This window comes from Nerophis ophidion, linkage group LG14 (genome assembly GCF_033978795.1).
Source record: "Nerophis ophidion isolate RoL-2023_Sa linkage group LG14, RoL_Noph_v1.0, whole genome shotgun sequence".
NCBI lineage: Eukaryota > Metazoa > Chordata > Actinopteri > Syngnathiformes > Syngnathidae > Nerophis > Nerophis ophidion.
Genome location: NC_084624.1, coordinates 43,200,080 through 43,220,126, shown reverse-complemented (window position 1 = coordinate 43,220,126; position 20,047 = coordinate 43,200,080). Strand labels below are relative to the sequence as shown.

General features: G+C 42.8%; 1 protein-coding gene across 3 annotated transcripts in view; it reads right to left on the bottom strand.

Annotated features, from left to right (window-relative positions):
- Positions 1 to 20,047, bottom strand: part of LOC133568706 (contactin-associated protein-like 4) — a 284,727-nt gene that overhangs the window by 56,241 nt on the left and 208,439 nt on the right. For all 3 annotated transcript variants that reach the window (XM_061920807.1, XM_061920808.1, XM_061920809.1), the window contains exons 10-14: positions 17,562 to 17,733; positions 11,432 to 11,538; positions 3,446 to 3,565; positions 3,170 to 3,370; positions 2,940 to 3,102 (exon numbers count right to left, since the gene is read on the bottom strand). In XM_061920807.1, the coding sequence (XP_061776791.1) occupies positions 2,940 to 3,102; positions 3,170 to 3,370; positions 3,446 to 3,565; positions 11,432 to 11,538; positions 17,562 to 17,733 (763 nt within the window). The remainder of the gene's footprint in view (positions 1 to 2,939; positions 3,103 to 3,169; positions 3,371 to 3,445; positions 3,566 to 11,431; positions 11,539 to 17,561; positions 17,734 to 20,047) is intronic.

Sequence of the window (20,047 nt, the reverse complement as noted above, 5' to 3'; positions counted from 1 at the left end):
GGTGTAACAACACTAACAGGGAGGAATTCAAGTTGCACCACTGGCCGAAAGATGCGAAAGTGGCATGAAATTGGACGAAATTTGTTCAAAATACGAGGCTGTGGGGAAAGCCGTCAAAATGGTCAGTCGTTTGTTCCGCACACTTTACAGACGAAAGCTATGCTACTACAGAGATGGCAAGTGTGTGTGGGTATCCTGCGACACTCAAAGCAGATGCATTTCCACCACTTCTTCTTCATCCACCACTTCTCTGAGGGGTATTTTTAGTGTCATTAATTTGACAGTTTTTTAAAAATTTGCATTGAAATAAATTGTGAATGAGCATAATTATCTTTCCTTATTCTGGGACGGTTGCTCTCACTACATTGGTTTCTTAATATTTATATTGGTTTTTAGCATAATTTTATTACTTTTTAATATTCTACCACTCGGGTCCATTACAGTAAGCCGTCATTTCTCCACCAAGCACAATAAATACATGAACAACCAATCAATGCAAGAACCGACCGCTACTGCACAGAAGTTGGGAGCTAATTTGCAGGCTCAGCAAAACATCTTCATTAGACAAAGTAACATCCAAGAATCAAGCACAAAGACAAGTTATCTACTGGCATTCAGATTAGCTAAGACCAGTAAGCCTTTTTTCGAAGGAGAATTTCTTAAAAAGTGCACGGTGGATACAGCAGGTGTTTTGTGTCCTAAGAGCAATAGCATATTTGGAAAAAAAAACAATAGCTGTTCAAGGCGGACAGTGACTCACCTTGTGGAGCTAATTGACAAAGACTTAACAAGTAAGCTAAAAAAATAAACAGTTATTTATATGATGTTCCTTGGCACTTTGTGAAAGAAACAACATTTGTAACACCGCTCAGCTTTTGATTTTTGTTGGAGGGATTGATTACAATTTTGAGAAAACCGAGGAGTTTTGGGCCATGGAATCCCTAAAAGGAAGAACATGTGGAGAAGATGTATTTAAGAAGTTGGCGGAAGTCACCATGAGACTCAAACTACCTTGGCGTAAGCTAGCTAACGTTACCACAGATGGGTCGACAAATCTGACAGGAAAAAACATTGAGTCACTGTTACAATAATTATTTATATATTTTCACGCAACTTTTATGCTTAAGGGCCGTGGCTATAGTTATCAGTTGTGCTGAGTGTTGGGAGTGCGGGGTTTGGTGGTAGCGGGGGTGTATATTGTAGCATCCCAGAAGAGTTAGTGTTGCAAGGGGTTCTGGGGGTTTGTTCTGTTGTGTTTAGGTTGTGTTTGTCATCCTGTCATGTCTTGTGATCATGTTTTGTTTTGTTAGGTTCTGTTACTTCAAGACTCCATTAGTTCCTGTTTTTTCACTCCCTTGTTGTGTCAGCATGGCGACCCATTAGTTTTCACCTGTCCACATGAGACTCACGCACCTGTTGTCAATCATGACATATATTTCTAAGCCTGGTTTTTCAGTTGGTCGTTCTGGCGTCATTTATTGTTTCATGCTCGGTTCATTCTGGTTATGTATCACTCTGCTTCATGCCATGTTAACTGCTTCATGCCATGTCATAGTTCAAGCTGCTCTGCTCTTTTCTGTCCAAGTAAGTTTTGTTTATTCACGTCACGATTAGCGATTATTTTGTTTCATGTCCATAGTTTTGCGTTTGTGGTAGTTTTTGTTTCTTAGCCAAGTTTGTTCTCCGCCTTGTGCGCGCCTTTTGTTTTCACTTTTTTATAGATATATTAAATCATGTATTCACCTTCACGCCATGTCCCGTCACCTTCTTTTGCATCTCGGGAAAACTATCCACGCAGGATAATGATTTCGACACGTTCTTGTTTGGTGTGGGTTCACAGTGTGGCGCATATTTGTAACAGTTTTAAAGTTGTTTATACGGCCACCCTCGGTGTGACCTGTATGGCTGTTGACCAAATATGCCTTGCATTCACTTGTGTGTGTGTGCGCAAAAGCTGCATATATTATGTGACTGGGCCTACGCGCTGCTTGTATGGAGTAAAAGCGGACGTGACGATAAGTTGTAGAGGATGCAAAAGGCAGTGCCTTTAGGCACGCCCCCAATATTGATGTCCGGGTGGAAATCGAGAGAAATTCGGGAGAATGGTTGCCCCAGGAGATTTTCGGGAGGGGCACTGAAATTCGGGAGTCTCCCAGACAATTTGGGAGGGTTGGCAAGTATGGTTTCAGGTGAGAGAGGACGCTAAAGGCAGTGCCTTTAAGGCACGCCCCCAATATTGATGTCCTGGTGGAAATGGGGAGAAATTCGGGAGAATGGTTGCCCTGTGTCAAGACTAGGACTTTGATGAGGTTTGTTTTCCCGTGGTGCAAGGCGACTGGACCGGACACGGCGTGAAGGTAATGACATCTTTTAATATTAACTCGAAAGTACTACAAAAACAAAAGGTATAAACAAAAGGTGCTGATCGCGGAGGTACAAAACGTGGCTATGAAAACAAAAACTAGCACAAAGGCAGAACTATGGACAAAAAAAACCCCGAAAACACTTAAAGTGACAAGAAACCAGCATGAAAAAGAGCAGCATGGATCATCAGCATGAATAACAAGGGTGCGTAGAGGGTGACTGCCTGGCAGCTGCAGGCTTAAAAAGTGATGTGGTGATTGACAACAGGTGCATGAGTTCAAGTGAATCAGGTGCGTGACATGAGGACAGGTGAAAACTAATGTGTTGTCATGGAAACTAAACAGGGATTGAAAAAACAGGAACTGACAGAGTGCAAAAACCAAACAGAACATAGCCAAACTAAACATGATCACCAAGACATGACACCCTGGGAGATTTTCGCGAGGAAATTCGGCAGTCTCCCGGGAAAATCCGGAGGGTTGGCAAGTATGGGCGTGGCAAAAGGGCTCTTTTGATCTTTTGATCACTAGATCGTGTACCAAATGAAGTGTCCGGCATGTGTTGCATAAACGTACCACTCAGCGCTGTCAGCGTCACAGTTGCAGTAATGTTGTGGGTCCAAACAGTTGCCCCGCTGGCCACATGCACACCGCTGGCTTCCTGGCTGGGCCCCGCCCCAATAATTCTGTCGTTGACCCGGACCGGCACCGCCCAGCCACCAGCTTAACGGAGAGCCCTCTAAAATCCAAAAGAGAGGAGTTAGTAACAGTACTTTTCAAAACACATTAACCAAGTGGTGCCTCACCAGGAGTGTTGAGGAGGCGGGACTTCCTGCAGTGGTAGGACAGTTCCTGCTCACAGTGATCCGACTGGCGGGTGACGGCCGACAGCTGCTCTTCGCTCGCTTTATAGTCCAGCCGAACTAAATGTTGATGTTCCGCACCGGACTGCCTCACCGTGGTCAGCTCCGTGTTGTTGTGATGAATCTCCAACCACGTGTCCTCCTCTGGCGCCCACACATATGGACAACAGCCGTGTTGCAGCAATTATGCACACTGATGTAAGAGGACGCGTGCGTCACCTGTCATGTTGCAGTAAACCAGCTGTGGTTTAAGCGGTCCGCTGCCGTCCACGTCGATGGAGAAATATCCAGAAGTGTTGCCGTTGTGTTTGTATGCCTCACATGACCGCTCAAACACCGCTAGGGGGAGACAAACAGACAAAGACGCTGTGTTAAGTAAATTACTAATTTATTAATCCTACCCACACGGCGGAACAGGGGTTAGTGCATGTGCCTCACAATACGAAAGTCCTGAGTAGTCTTGGGTTCAATACCGGGCTCGGGATCTTTCTGTGTGGAGTTTGCATGTTCTCCCCGTGACTGCGTGGGTTCCCTCCGGGTACTCCGGCTTCTGCCCACCTCCAAAGACATGCACCTGGGGATAGGCGGATTGGCAACACTAAATTGGCACTAGTGTGTGAATGTGAGTGTGAATGTTGTGCGTCTATCTGTGTTGGCCCTGTGATGAGGTGGCGACTTATCCAGGGTGTACCCCGCCTTCCGCCCGAATGCAGCTGAGATAGGCTCCATTACCCCCCCGCGACCCCAAAAAGGACAAGCGGTACAAAATGGAGGGAAGGATGGATAGTCCTGACTCTTACACAACAGAGCATGGCGTACAAAAAGGTTCACCTATGAGACCACTTATAATACCTAGGAATGTTCGATAATATGGGGCTGCCGATACAATCGGCTGATAAATGCTTTAAAATGTAATATCAGAAATTATCGGTATCTGTTATGACTTTTTACAACGCTGCTGTACGGAGTGGTACACGGACGTAGGAAGAAGCGCCAATAAACTTTAAAGGCACTGCCTTTGTGTGCCGGCCCAATCCCATAATACCATACGGCTTTTACACGCACACAAGTGAATGCAATGGTCAACAGCCATACAGGTCACACTGAGGGTGGCCCTATAAACAACTTTAACACTGTCACAAATATGCGCCACACTGTGAACCCACACCAAACAAGAATGACAAACACATTTTGGGAGAACATCCGCACCGTAACACAACATAAACACAATAGAACCAATACCCAGAAACCCTTGCAGCACTAACTCTTCCGGGACGCTACAATATACACCCCCGCTACCCCTTACCTCGTCCACCTCAACCTCCCCATGATCTCTCAGTGAGAGCATGACCCAAATTCCAAGCTGCTGTTTTGAGGTATGTTAAAAAAAAATAATGCACTTTGTGACTTCAATAATAAATATGGCAGTGCCATGTTGGCATCTTTTTACATAACTTGAGTTGATTTATTTTGGAAAACCTTGTTACATTGTTTAATGCATCCAGCGGGGCATCACAACAAAATTAGGCATAATAATGTGTTAATTCCACGACTGTATACATCGGTATCGGTCGATATCAGAATCGGTACTTAAGAGTTGGACAATATCGGGATATCAGTAATCGGCAGAAAAAACATAATCGGACATCTCTAATGAGAACTATTAGCACACATTTTTTTTAGCTAATATTGTGTTTATTGAATGAGCCATCAGTGCAGCTTTAAATGACAAGCAGCCATATTCTCACTTTTTTAAAAAAGCCTTTCTGGTGAGGAGGAGCCTCAACGCTTATAAACAACTGCCCGTCTGACAGGAAACGGACAATCCGCCTGCTTCTCACTTTTTTTTTGCCGCTGACATGATTGTAATTTACACATGATGAGACGCGGCTCGCTTTTTTTCCGCTCGTCTTCGTCTCCAGCTGAGACGATCATCTGCTGTCAGCATCACTCAGCATCAACTTTGGCAAATGTTTTTTTTTCTGTCTGGTCAACGAAAGACGGAACTTTGCATTGTGACAGTGCGGCACTCGCATAGGCCATGCATACACAATAATAGGTACAGCTGCTTAATCCATCCATCCATCCATTTTCTGCCGCTTATTCCCTTTGGGGTCGCGGGGGGCGCTGGTGCCTATCTCAGCTACAATTGGGCGGAAGGCGTCGTGCACCCTGGACTAGTCACCACCTCATCGCAGGCTGCTTAATCCATCCATCCATTTTATATCGATTGTCCTTTTTTGGGGGGTACTAGAGCCTATCTCAGCTGCATTCGTGTGGAAGGCGGGGTACACCTTTGACAAGTTGCCACCTCATCACAGGGCCAACACAGACAACATTCACATGCACACACTAAGGGACCATTTAGTGTTGCCAATCAACCTATCCCCAGGTGCATGTCTTTGGAAGTGGGAGGAAGCTGGAGTACCCGGAGGGAACCCACGCAGTCACGGGGAAAACTTGTAAACTCCACACAGGGATTGAACTCAGGACTACTGAGGACCAGAGCCGGCCCAAGGCATAAGCGAACTAAGCGCTTGCTTAGGGCCGCGCGGCCACCAGGAGGGCCCCCAAAAGTCCCAGGGGGCTGTGATTAGTATTATTAACACTCATATTTCTTACAGTGATGTCATAAATGACTTTGCCTCCAGAAAAGCCAGGAAGCACAGGATTTAAGGAGTGTGTGGAGTGGTGTGGGTGGTGAAGAACAGAGGAACAAAACTGTGATGTGATGGTCAAATGTGTGAATTACGGTAGTTTATTTTGATTTTTTTCCCCCCAAAATTTTTGCACATCATTAAATACATTTACATATTTTTAATATGTAGTAACTTTATATTTGTTTATAAACTGTTATGTTACCTTGTTTCTGGTAACTCTGTTCATTAATATTATTTAAGTATTTGTTTGATATTTAATTTAATTATGTTGGTTTTAGTACAATTGCATTTGTTCCTTTTTATACATATTTAAGTGATTTTATTGTTCACTTTGTTTTTCTTGCACTACGAATTATTTTTGCACATTGCGGTTTCAGGTTTTTGTTACTAAAAATAATAAAGTGAATCAGAATCAGCTTTTATTGTCCAGTTATGTTTAACACACATGGAATTTAATTTCAGTAGACTGCGCTCTCTTTGTACAAAGTAAACATTAAATATGAACATCCATCCATCCATTCATCATCTTCCGCTTATCCGAGGTCGGGTCGCGGGGGCAACAGCCTAAGCAGGGAAACCCAGACTTCCCTCTCCCCAGCCACTTCGTCTAGCTCTTCCCGGGGGATCCCGAGGCGTTCCCAGGCCAGCCGGGAGACATAGTCTTCCCAACGTGTCCTGGGTCTTCCCCGTGGCCTCCTACCGGTTGGACGTGCCCTAAACACCTCCCTAGGGAGGCGTTCGGGTGGCATCCTGACCAGATGCCCGAACCACCTCATCTGGCTCCTCTCGATGTGGAGGAGCAGCGGCTTTACTTTGAGTTCCTCCCGGATGGCAGAGCTTCTCACCCTATCTCTAAGGGAGAGCCCCGCCACACGGCGGAGGAAACTCATTTCGGCCGCTTGTACCCGTGATCTTATCCTTTCGGTCATGACCCAAAGCTCATGACCATAGGTGAGGATGGGAACGTAGATCGACCGGTAAATTGAGAGCTTTGCCTTCCGGCTCAGCTCCTTCTTCACCACAACGGATCGGTACAACGTCCGCATTACTGAAGACGCCGCACCGACCCGCCTGTCGATCTCACGATCCACTCTTCCCTCACTCGTGAACAAGACTCCTAGGTATTTGAACTCCTCCACTTGGGGCAGGGTCTCCTCCCCAACCCGGAGATGGCATTCCACCCTTTTCCGGGCGAGAACTTGGAGGTGCTGATTCTCATTCCGGTCGCTTCACACTCGGCTGCGAACCGATCCAGCGAGAGCTGAAGATCCCGGTCAGATGAAGCCATCAGGACCACATCATCTGCAAAAAGCAGAGACCTAATCCTGCGGTTACCAAACCGGAACCCCTCAACGCCTTGACTGCGCCTAGAAATTCTGTCCATAAAAGTTATGAACAGAATGGGTGACAAAGGACAGCCTTGGCGGAGTCCAACCCTCACTGGAAATGTGTTCGACTTACTGCCGGCAATGCGGACCAAGCTCTGGCACTGATCGTACAGGGAACGGACCGCCACAATAAGACAGTCCGATACCCCATACTCTCTGAGCACTCCCCACAGGACTTCCCGAGGGACACGGTCGAATGCCTTCTCCAAGTCCACAAAGCACATGTAGACTGGTTGGGCAAACTCCCATGCACCCTCAAGAACCCTGCTGAGAGTATAGAGCTGGTCCACAGTTCCACAACCAGGACGAAAACCACACTGTTCCTCCTGAATTCGAGGTTCGACTATCCGACGTAGCCTGCTCTCCAGTACACCTGAATAAACCTTACCGGGAAGGCTGAGGAGTGTGATCCCACGATAGTTGGAACACACCCTCCGGTCCCCCTTCTTAAAGAGAGGAACCACCACCCCGGTCTGCCAATCCAGAGGTACCGCCCCCGATGTCCACGCGATGCTGCAGAGTCTTGTCAACCAAGACAGCCCCGCAGCATCCAGAGCCTTAAGGAACTCCGGGCGGATCTCGTCCACCCCTGGGTCCTTGCCACCGAGGAGCTTTTTAACTACCTCAGCGACCTCAGCCCCAGAAATAGGAGATTAGTTAATATGAACAATTAAGAAAAAATATAAACTAGTAATTAAAGACTAATAAGTACAAGACTGATGAGACAAGATGACACTTTTACTGTAAATACAAAGCTTTATCACTTGGACTGTTCAACCCCAGGCCACTCTTGTAGCTGAATGTTTTCTACATTTTAAGATTAGGAACCATATGTGGCACTCTGGACATCATTCGTTCATTCATTGGTATTATTTATGTTCTTAACTGGGCCACCCCCATATCTTTATAAATGACATGTCATTTGTAAAGACATGCCAGGCTGACAATAGGATGATGTAAACAACACTGTCAGAGACGCAATGATTTTATAGTAGGTGTGTGAATGATCAACAATCAATATTATTGGTAGAAATAGAGCGGCCCAAAATCAAATTTTGCTCTGGGCCCCATGGAGGCTTGGACCTTCGGATTTTGAGGCACATGTACTAACCCCTGTTCCACCGTGCTGCTTAATCGACATAGGAAATTATATTTTTTCTTCTTTTTCACCTGGATCAACCTCCTAGGGCAGGAGTCGGCAAACCAAAATGGTGAAACAGCCATATTGGACCAAAAATACAAAAAAAATCTGTCTGGAGCCGCAAAAAATTAAAAGCCATATTACATTCAGATAATGTATCATGAGATATAAATTGAATAAATAAGACTTAAAGGAATCTAAATGAGCTCAAATATAGCTACAAATGAGGCATAATGATGCAATATGTACATATAGCTAGCCTAAATAGCATGTTAGCATCGATTAGCTTGCAGTCATGCAGTGACCAAATATGTCTGATTAGTACGCCACACAAGTCAATAACATCAACAAAACTCACCTTTGTGCATTCACGCACAATGTTAAAAGTTTGGCTGACAAAATGAGACAGAAAAAAAGAAGTGGCATAATACACGTCCAAGAAAGTCGGAGAAAGTTGTACATGTAAACAAACTGCGGTGAGTTCAAGGACCGCCAAAATTAGTAGGACAAAACGGCGCTTGCCAAATACTCGAATCAGTCAAGCATGTTTAATATAAACAGTGTGCTTTATAAGAATTAGGGAGGTTTGTGTCATGTTTGTCCTCCTGCAGAAACCATATTAAAACAAAAGATAATTTTTTCCCCTCATTTTTTTCCATTTTTCAAACATTTTTAAAAAAGCTCCAGATGCGGCTCTTTAGCGCCGCTCTTGTGCCCCATCCGAGACCTAGTAGTGTGCCTCTCTGACTCTGTGTTACTATGAATAGCAAGCATTTTAAGCATATACGCACTAAAGACACATTCAAACCTACTGAAGCACTAATAAGGCATCTAAAACACCCAAAACCAGTGAAGTTGGCACCTTGAGTAATTCGTAAATAAAGTGATAAGTGAATTATATTTATATAGCGCTTTTCTCGAGTGACTCAAAGCGCTTTACATAGTGAAACCCAATATCTAAGTTACATTTAAACCAGTGTGGGTGGCACTGGGAGCAGGTGGGTAAAGTGTCTTGCCCAAGGACACAACGGCAGTGACTAGGATGGCGGAAGCGGGAATCGAACCTGCAACCCTCAAGTTGCTGGCATGGCCACTCTACCAACTGAGCTATGCCGCCCCGTATAAAAACAGAATACAATGATTTGCAAACCCTTTCAACTTATATTCAATTGAATAGACGGCAAAGAAAATATGTTTAATGTTCAAACTGAGAAACTTCATTTTTATTTTCCAAATAATCATGAACGTAGAATTTAACGGCAACAACACATCGCAAAAAAGTCGGCACAGACGCATTTTTACCACTGTATTACATGGCCTTTCCTTTTAACAACACTTTGGGAACTAAAGAGACCAATTTTTTATGCTTTTCAGGTGGAATTATTTCCCGTTCTTGGTTGATGTACAGCAAGCTGTTCAACAGTAACAATCCGGATGGTTCTTTTCCTCTTTGGTCCGGAGGACACAACGTCCACAGTTCCAAAAAACAATTTGAAATCTGAACTCGTCAGACCAAAGAACATTTTTTTTACATTGCACCAGTCCATCTTAAATGAACTCAGGCCAAGCGAAGCCGGCAGTGTTTCTGGGTGTTGTTGACAAATGGCTTTCGCTTTTCGTTAGTTTTAACTTGCACTTACAGTTGTAGCCACAAACTGTAGTTACTGACAGTGGTTTTCTGAAGTGTTCCTGAGCCCATGCGGTGATATCTTTTACACACTGATGACGCTTTTTGATGCTGTACCGCCTGAGGCATCGAAGGTCCGTAATATCATCGCTTCTGTGCAGTGATTTCTCCAGATTCTCTGAACCTTTTGATAATATTACCTACCAAAGATGGTGAGATCCCTAAATTCCTTGCAATAGCTCGTTTAGAAATGTTGTTCTGAAACTGTTCGACAATTTGCTCACGCATTTGTTCCCAAAGTGGGGACTCTCGGCCCATTGTTGTTCGTGAATGACTGAGCATTTTTAATGGAAGCTGCTTTTATACCCGATCATGGCACCCACCTGTTTCCAATTAGCCCGTTCACCCGTGGAATGTTCCAAATAAGTGTTTGATGAGCATCCCTCAACTTTTTTGCCAGTTGTGCCAGGTTTTTTGAAACATGTTGCAGGCATCAAATTCCAAATGAGCTAATATTTGCAAAAAATAACAAAGTTTTCCAGTTTGAATGTTAAGTTACTTGTCTTTGCTGTCTATTCAATTAAATATAGGTTGAAAAGGATTTGTAAATCATTGTATTCTGTTTTTATTTACCGTTTACACAACGTGCCAACTTCACTGGTTTTGGGGTTTATAGAAAGAATGCTTATTATTGTAGGTTTTTTTTGTAGGTTAGTATTGTACTACGTCACAAATGAAAGCCGAGTGTATATTACAAAACCATATGGTTTTGTGTTGTCTTTTCTCATGATAGTTTTCTTTGCATTTGGAGGTCTACTGAAAAAGAACTGAACAAGACAATGTTTGGGAGACAAGTGTGATAAAATCCGTCCCTCTTATTTGGGTAGAGGTCTGAAAATAATATTATCATATTTAACAAAAAATGTGTGTGTCCATAAAAAAAAGTGACCAGTGGCTCTACTTTGAAGTTACAACTGGAAGCTGAGTCCGCATCAACAGGGGGCATCATGTGACCAAAAAGTCACAAGCTGCAAGAAGAAAAATGCAGGACTAACTTTAACAGCATGAGCTGAAGGTAAATCTCTTTCTAAGCTCAGCAGCTGAGCAGTGGGACTGGAAGAAATACTACAGATAATCCAAATAAAATGCTGCACGGAGTCCACGCAGCTTCGAAACCAGCATTGAAGTGGCAGGCACGCGGCCAAAAAACTGAGCTAAAGTGCACCATCATGACTTAAAAGGCTCCACTGGATCTAAAGTGCAGTCATCATCAGTCTGCTGACTCGGCCAGAGTTTGCAGGCCCGGCCGGCGTTGTTTATTTATTTTTCTACTTACGAGTGCTTAGAGGGGTTAGCAGGGGTGGCTGGCGAGCAGATGTCGTGACTTACAGCTGTGGCAGGTGGCGCCGCTGTAGCCGCTGTCGCTGCAGTTGCAGTGAAAGTGAGTCCAGGATTGACTGCAGCGGCCGCCGTGCTCACAGCGACTGGGAGAACACCTGAGAGAAACAACAAGTGTGCTGTTTAATAATTCGACAGAATAGCTTTGTTGTGCAGATGTCATCTCTTTAAAGGCCTACTGAAATGAGATGTTCTCATTTAAACGGGGATAGCAGGTCCTCTCTATGTGTCATACTTGATCATTTCACGATATTGCCATATTTTTGCTGAAAGGATTTAGTAGAGAACATCGACGATAAAGTTCGCAACTTTTGGTTGCTAATAAAAAAGCCTTGCCTGTAGCGGAAGTAGCAGACGATGTGCGCGTGACGTCACGGGTTGTGGAGCTCCTCACATCGGAACATTGTTTACAATAATGGCCACCAGCAGCGAGAGCGATTCGGACTGAAACAGCGACGATTTCCCCATTAATTTGAGCGAGGATGAAAGATTTGTGGATGAGGAGAGTGAGAGTGAAGGACTACAAAAAAATTAGAAAATTAAAAAAGAGAGGGCAGTGGGAGCGATTCAGATGTTATTTGACACATTTACTAGGATAATTCTGGAAAATCCCTTACCTGCTTATTGTGTTACTAGTGTTTTAGTGAGATTATATAGTCGTACCTGAAAGTCGGAGGGGTGTGGCCACGGGTGTGGTGACCGGCAGTGTCTCTGAGGGAAGCCACGTTTCTCGATAAGGCGAAGCGAAGGCAGCCGACGGTGGAAGCATCCCACCATCGGTCGGAGGAGGCAAGAGAGTTGCAGCTGCCTCTTTGACAGATGCACGAGGAACGACGCAAGCTCCACTCATGTCTACAGTAAGAGCCGACTTATTACCACAATTTTCTCACCGAAACCTGCTGGTTGACATGTGGTAGAGAACCATGTTCGCTTGACCACTCTGTTTCATAGTAAAGCTTCACCTTAGGGAATGTAAGCAAGGAAACACCGACTGTGTTTGTGTTGCGAAAGGCGGCCGCAATACACTGCTTCCCACCTACATCTTTCTTCTTTGACGTCTCCATTATTAATTGAACAAATTGCAAAAGATTCAGCAACACAGAAGTCCAGAATACTGTGTAATTATGCGATTAAAGCAGGCGACTTATAGCTGGGATCGGGCTGGAACAAAATATTCGCTACAATCTGAGACGTCACGCGCACGCGTCATCATACCGACGTTTTCAACAGGATACTTCGCGCGAAATAAAAAATTGCAATTTAGTAAACTAAAAAGGCCGTATTGACATGTGTTGCAATGTTACGATTTCATCATTGATATATAAACTATCAGACTGCGTGGTCGGTAGTAGTGGGTTTCATTAGGCCTTTAACTCATTCAGGAAAATCAGAATTCCATGAATTTGGCACTATAAGCCGCTAATTCTCACATGTTGAGGTGGCTGCTTGTCCAGGGTGTACTCCGCCTTCCGCCCAAATGCTGCTGAGATAGGCTTCAGCACCCCCCGCGACCACAAAAGGGACAAGCGGTAGATAATGGATAGATAGTAGCCGCTATTTCTTTCCTAGGCTTTCCACTTTTTGGATTTTTCTTTGATGACGACGACCATGATACAAATAGTTTAAAAAAAAAAAAAACAAGCAAATACACTGAATAGGTGTGTGATTGTTTGTGCAATGGCGCCATCTTTTGGATGAGTTTGCTCACTGCAGGTGTTGAATTACTTCATTGCCCTTCTGTTTTAGACCAGGGGAGTCAAACTTGTTTTAGATCGGGGGCCACATTTGTGGTTGTTTTTAAAGGGCTTCATAAATAAAGTTGGTATGGTATGGTATGGTAAAAATGTATAATTCCATGTCCTACGTAACGATCCAACAAAAGCACTTACACAAGTAGGATTAGAAAGAGGAAGTTCATTTGACATCTATTCACTGTTTTATAGATTTTTTTGTAGTTTTTAACTTTTAACTGTTTTTAACTTTTTAACTGCTTTTTATTTAACAAATTGTTCATAGGGTAATTTGTATTTGCTTTCTCAATGTGTATTTTACTTCTGTTTTAAATGTTATTTTTTTTCAGTCTGTCCTTTGCTCCTATTTCTTTGTGGTGTACAGCCCTTTGTTCTTCAACTGTGGTTGTTTTTAAAAGGGCTTCATGTTGGTATGGTATGGTATGGTAAAAATGTATAATTCCATGTCCTACGTAAAAATCAAACAAAAGCACTTAAACAAGTAAGACTAGAAAGAGGAAGTTCATTTGACATCTATTCACTGTTTTATAGATTTTTTTTGTAGTTTTTAACTTTTAACTTTTCAACTGCTTTGTATCCAACCAATTGTTTTTAGGGTAATTTGTATTTGCTTTTTCAATGTGTATTTTACTTCTGTTTTAAATGTTTAGTTTTTTTTTAGTCTGTCCTAATTGTCTCTATTTCTTTGTGGTGTACAGCCCTTTGTTCTTCAACTGTGGTCGTTTTTAAAGGGCTTTATAAATAAAGTTGGTATGGTATGGTATGGTGAAAATGTATAATTCCATGTCCTACTTAACGATCAAACAAAAGCACTTAAACAAGTAGGATTAGAAAGAGGAAGTTCTTTTGACATCTATTCACAGTTTTACAGATTTTTTTGTAGTTTTTAACTTTTAACTGTTTTTAACTGCTTTTTATCTAACAAATTGTTCTTAGGGTAATTTGTATTTGCTTTCTCAATGTGTATTTTACTTCTGTTTTAAATGTTATTTTTATTCAGTCTGTCCTTTGCTCCTATTTCTTTGTGGTGTACAGACCTTTGTTCTTCAACTGTGGTTGTTTTTAAATGGCTTCATAAATAAAGTTGGTATGGTATGGTATGGTAAAAATGTATAATTCCATGTCCTAAGTAACGATCAAACAAAAGCACCTAAACAAGTAGGATTAAAAAGAGGAAGTTCATTTGACATCTATTCACAGTTTTACAGATGTTTTTGTAGTTTTTAACTTTTAACTGTTTTTAACTTTTTAACTGCTTTTTATCTAACAAATTGTTCTTAGGGTAATTTGTATTTGCTTTCTCAATGTGTATTTTACTTCTGTTTTAAATGTTGTTGTTTTTTAGTCTGTCCTTTGCCTCTATTTCTTTGTGGTGTACAGACCTTTGTTCTTCAACTGTGGTTGTTTTTAAAGGGCTTCATAAATAAAGTTGGTATGGTATGGTATGGTAAAAATGTATAATTCCATGTCCTACGTAACGATCAAACAAAAGCACTTAAACAAGTAGGATTAGAAAGAGGAAGTTCATTTGACATCTATTCACTGTTTTATAGATTTTTTTGTAGTTTTTAACTTTTAACTGTTTTTAACTTTTTAACTGCTTTTTATCTAACAAATTGTTCTTAGGGTAATTTGTATTTGCTTTCTCAATGTGTATTTTACTTCAGTTTTAAATGTTGTTGTTTTTTAGTCTGTCCTTTGCCTCTATTTCTTTGTGGTGTACAGACCTTTGTTCTTCAACTGTGGTTGTTTTTAAAGGGCTTCATAAATAAAGTTGGTATGGTATGGTATGGTAAAAATGTATAATTCCATGTCCTACGTAACGATCAAACAAAAGCACTTAAACAAGTAGGATTAGAAAGAGGAAGTTCATTTGACATCTATTCACTGTTTTATAGATTTTTTTGTAGTTTTTAACTTTTAACTGTTTTTAACTTTTTAACTGCTTTTTATCTAACAAATTGTTCTTAGGGTAATTTGTATTTGCTTTCTCAATGTGTATTTTACTTCTGTTTTAAATGTTGTTGTTTTTTAGTCTGTCCTTTGCCTGTATTTCTTTGTGGTGTACAGCCCTTTGTTCTTCAACTGTGGTTGTTTTTAAAAGGGCTTCATGTTGGTATGGTATGGTATGGTAAAAATGTATAATTCCATGTCCTACGTAAAAATCTAACAAAAGCACTTAAACAAGTAGGACTAGAAAGAGGAAGTTCATTTGACATCTATTCACTGTTTTATAGATTTTTTTTGTAGTTTTTAACTTTTAACTTTTCAACTGCTTTGTATCCAACCAATTGTTTTTAGGGTAATTTGTATTTGCTTTTTCAATGTGTATTTTACTTCTGTTTTAAATGTTTTTTTTTTTTTTAGTCTGTCCTAATTGTCTCTATTTCTTTGTGGTGTACAGCCCTTTGTTCTTCAACTGTGGTCGTTTTTAAGGGCTTCATAAATAAAGTTGGTATGGTATGGTATGGTGAAAAATTTTAAATTTCGCGTGAAGTATCCTGTTTAAAACGTTGGTATGATGACGTGTGCGCGTGACGTCTCGGGTTGTAGCGGACATTTTTTCTAGGCCGATCCCAGCTATAAGTCGTCTGCTTTAATCGCATCATTACACAGTATTCTGGACATCTGTGTTACTGAATCTTTTGCAATTTGTTCAATAATGGAGATGTCAAAGAAGAAAGATGTAGGTGGGAAGCGGTGTATTGCAGCTGCCTTTAGCAACACAAACACCGCCGGTGTTTCCTTGTTTACATTCCCGAAGGTCAAGCATTACTATGGAACAGAGCGGTCGAGCGAACATGGTTCCCGATCACATGTCAACCGGCAGGTTTCGGTGAGAAAATTGTGATAATAAGTCGGCTCTTACCATAGACATGAGCGGAGCTTGCGTCGTTCGTCGTGTAAAAAGAGGCAGCTGCGACTCTCTTGCCTCCTCCATGGCTTCCCTCAGAGACACTGGCGGTCAGAACACCCTTGGCCATACCCCTCCGACTTTCAGGTACGACGGTATAATCTCACTACAACACTAATAACACAATAAGCAGATACGGGATTTTCCAGAATTATCCTAGTAAATCACGGGTACAAGCGGCCGAAATGAGTTTCCTCCGCCGTGTGGCGGGGCTCTCCCTTAGAGATAGGGTGAGAAGCTCTGCCATCCGGGAGGAACTCAAAGTAAAGCCGCTGCTCCTTCACATCGAGAGGAGCCAGATGAGGTGGTTCGGGCATCTGGTCAGGATGCCACCCGAACGCCTCCCTAGGGAGGTGTTTAGGGCACGTCCAACCGGTAGGAGGCCACGGGGAAGACCCAGGACACGTTGGGAAGACTATGTCTCCCGGCTGGCCTGGGAACGCCTCGGGATCCCCCGGGAAGAGCTAGACGAAGTGGCTGGGGAGAGGGAAGTCTGGGTTTCCCTGCTTAGGCTGTTGCCCCCGCGACCCGACCTCGGATAAGCGGAAGATGATGGATGGATGGATGGATATCCTAGTAAATGTGTCTAATAACATCTGAATCGCTCCCACTGCCCTGTCTTTTTTGTTTTTTCAAGTCCTTCACTCTTACTATCCTCATCCACAAATCTTTCATCCTCGCTCAAATTAATGGGGAAATCGTCGCTTTCTCTTTCCGAATCGCTCTCGCTGCTGGTGGCCATGATTGTAAACAATGCGAGGATGTGAGGAGCTCCACAACCCGTGACGTCACGCGCACATCGCCTGCTACAGGCAAGGCTTTTTTATTAGCGACCAAAAGTTGCGAACTTTATCGTCGATGTTCTCTACTAAATCCTTTCAGCAAAAATATGGCAATATCGTGAAATGATCAAGTATGACACATAGAATGGACCTGCTATCCCCGTTTAAATAAGAAAATCTAATTTCAGTAGGCCTTTAACTTGAAAGTCTGACCCGTGACTTGGGCTAATAGTAAGCTTTGCCCCTTAACGCGCGACAATAAGAATCCACAACTGCAGCTGAAATAAGCTCCCCTGGAGTGTAACTACCACTCTGACCTTCTACTGGACAACTCCATTTTCAACCTGCTTTTGTACAAGAAAATCTCCCACAGGCTCAGAATTCAATCAGCGGGCTCAGAAAGCATCCTATGGTTAGTCCGCGCAGGAGCTTTGGCCTTCTGTCGACTAATTAAGGTGCAATCGAGGAGTCCTGACCCGCCAAGCTTCGTTAATCGCCGGCGCATTTTATTCCGGTCACGTGCGTGTCTTTCCCCGCGTGTGCCGATGCCCCCGAGGCTTGATAATTGTGCTTATCTTCCTATTATTTGAGCTATTAATGGGCGAGGCAGCCAGCACAAACACATGCATTAGTTCTGCTTTGGCCGCGATAGGCGGAACACTGAGTCGGCCCACCTGTCATTGATGCCACACATGTCAATCAGGAGGTCGCTGTAGTTTCCCAGCTTCTGTTGTTGCACCAGGATGAGGTCCACATGCTGCTGGTCCAGGAGAAGCTGTCGAATGCAGCCCTGGAAGATGCTAAAAGGATTCCTGCACTCCTGCTTCTCGTCCTCCACAGGACATCCTAAAAGGAGGGAGATGGGGTGCAGTGAACCAAACCACTGCTTTCAAAGCTGAGGAATATTTGATTTGATTTGATATGATATATTTTTATTTAAAAAAATGGTCATCCCTAAGCTCTGGAACACTCTGCCCCTCCATGTTCGAACTGCTCCCACAGGGGAGTGTTTTAAGTCTCGTCTTGAGACCCACTTTTATTCTTTGGCTTTTAACACTGCGTGAGTTGTGTGGTCCTCTGTTTTAACATTTTGATTTCTATTTATTGTTGTAATTGGTTTTACCCTTTAAAGTAGTTTTTAAACATATTTATGTTACAGTGTATATCCTTTTTAAATTGTTTTTCCATCCATCCATCCATTTTCTACCGCTTGTCCCTATCTCAGCTACAGTGGGGCAAAAAAGTATTTAGTCAACCACCGATTAAATGATGACAGAGGTCTGTAATTTTCATCATAGGTACACTCCAACTGTGAGAGAATGAATGTGAAAAAAAAAATCCAGGAATTCACATTGTAGGAATTTTAAAGAATTTATTTGTAAATTATGGTGGAAAATAAGTATTTGGTCAACCATTCAAAGCTCTCACTGATGGAAGGAGGTTTTGGCTCAAAATCTCACGATACATGGCCCCATTCAATCTTTCCTTAACACGGATCAATCGTCCTGTCTCCTTAGCAGAAAAACAGCCCCAAAGCATGATGTTTCCACCCCCATGCTTCACAGTAGGTATGGTGTTCTTGGGATGCAACTCAGTATTCTTCTTCCTCCAAACACGACGAGTTGAATTTATACCAAAATGGATACATGGATGATACAGCAGAGGATTGGGAGAATGTCATGTGGTCAGATGAAACCAAAATAGAACAATTGCCCAGGCCTGGGTTAGACCGGCTCAACGTCCATTGCATCCGGTCATCCCTAGAGGGGGCGGGGGTCACCCACATCTGCGGTCCTTTTATTGATTGATTGATTGAAACTTTTATTAGTAGATTGCACAGTACAGTACATATTCCGTACAATTGACCACTAAATGGCAACACCCGAACAGGTTTTTCAACTTGTTTAAGTCTGGGTCCACGTTAATCAAGTCATCCAAGGTTTCTCATAGTTATCCACATTGACGTCCCACTGGGTTGTGAGTTTTTCCTTGCCCTTTTGTGAGCTCTGGACCGAGGGTGCCGTTGTGGCTTGTGCAGCCCTTTGAAGCACTTGTGACTTAGGGCTATATAAATAAACATGGACTGAACATTGATTTATAAATCCATACATCCATCCATTTACTAGCTGCATTCGGGCGGAAGGCGGGGTAAACCCTGGACAAGTACATCATAAATGTTGACATACAATTATTACAGCTGTGAAAACTAAGTAATAAGGTTGGTAGCATATGTCTAAACCACCTGAAGAACGGGTGTAGACTTAAATCCTAGGAGATACAATATTGATAATATTATCGGTGGCACAGGGGTTAGTACATGTGCCTCACAATCCTAGGTTCGATCCTGGGCTTGGGATCTTTCTGTGTGTTATCATGTTCTCTCCGGGACTGCATGGGTTCCCTCCTGGTACTCCCACCTCCAAAGACATGCACCTGGGGATAGGTTGATTGGCAACACTAAAATGGCCCTAGTGTGTGAATGTTGTCTGTCTATCTGTGTTGGCCCTGCGATGAGGTTGCGACTTGTCCAGGGTGTACGACGCCTTAATAATAATAATAATAATAATAACAGATTATATTTGTAAAAAAAAAACACTTTACATAGAGCAAACAAACTCAAAGTGCCACAGTGTATTAAAAAATAATAACAATAAATACAAAATAAATAAAAATAAAATAGAATAAAAATTAATAAAATATAAAAGCTAGAACAGCCTAATAACTAGAACTAGTATGCATACATCTATAAAAAGGCTATTTTTTTTTTTTTTTAAAGAAGGGTTTTTAAGCCTTTTTTAAAAGCATCCATAGTCTGTGGTGCCCTCAGGTGGTCAGGGAGAGCGTTCCACAGACTGGGAGCAGCGGGGCAGAAAGCCTGGTCTCCCATAGTTCGTAGCTTTGTCCTTGGAGGTTGGAGGAGGTTAGTCTGTTTGGAGCGGAGGTGTCGTGTGGAGGATTTGGGGGTGAGCAGTTCTTTGAGGTCGAAGGGGGCATTTCCATGGGGGCACTGGTGAGTTAGTAGGGAGACTTTATATTCAATCCTGAGTGGAACAGGAAGCCAGTGAAGGGATTTTAGAGTTCTGCCCGAATGCAGCTGAGATAGGCTCCAGCACCCCCCACGACCCCAAAAAAGGGACAAGCGGTAGAAAAATGGATGGAT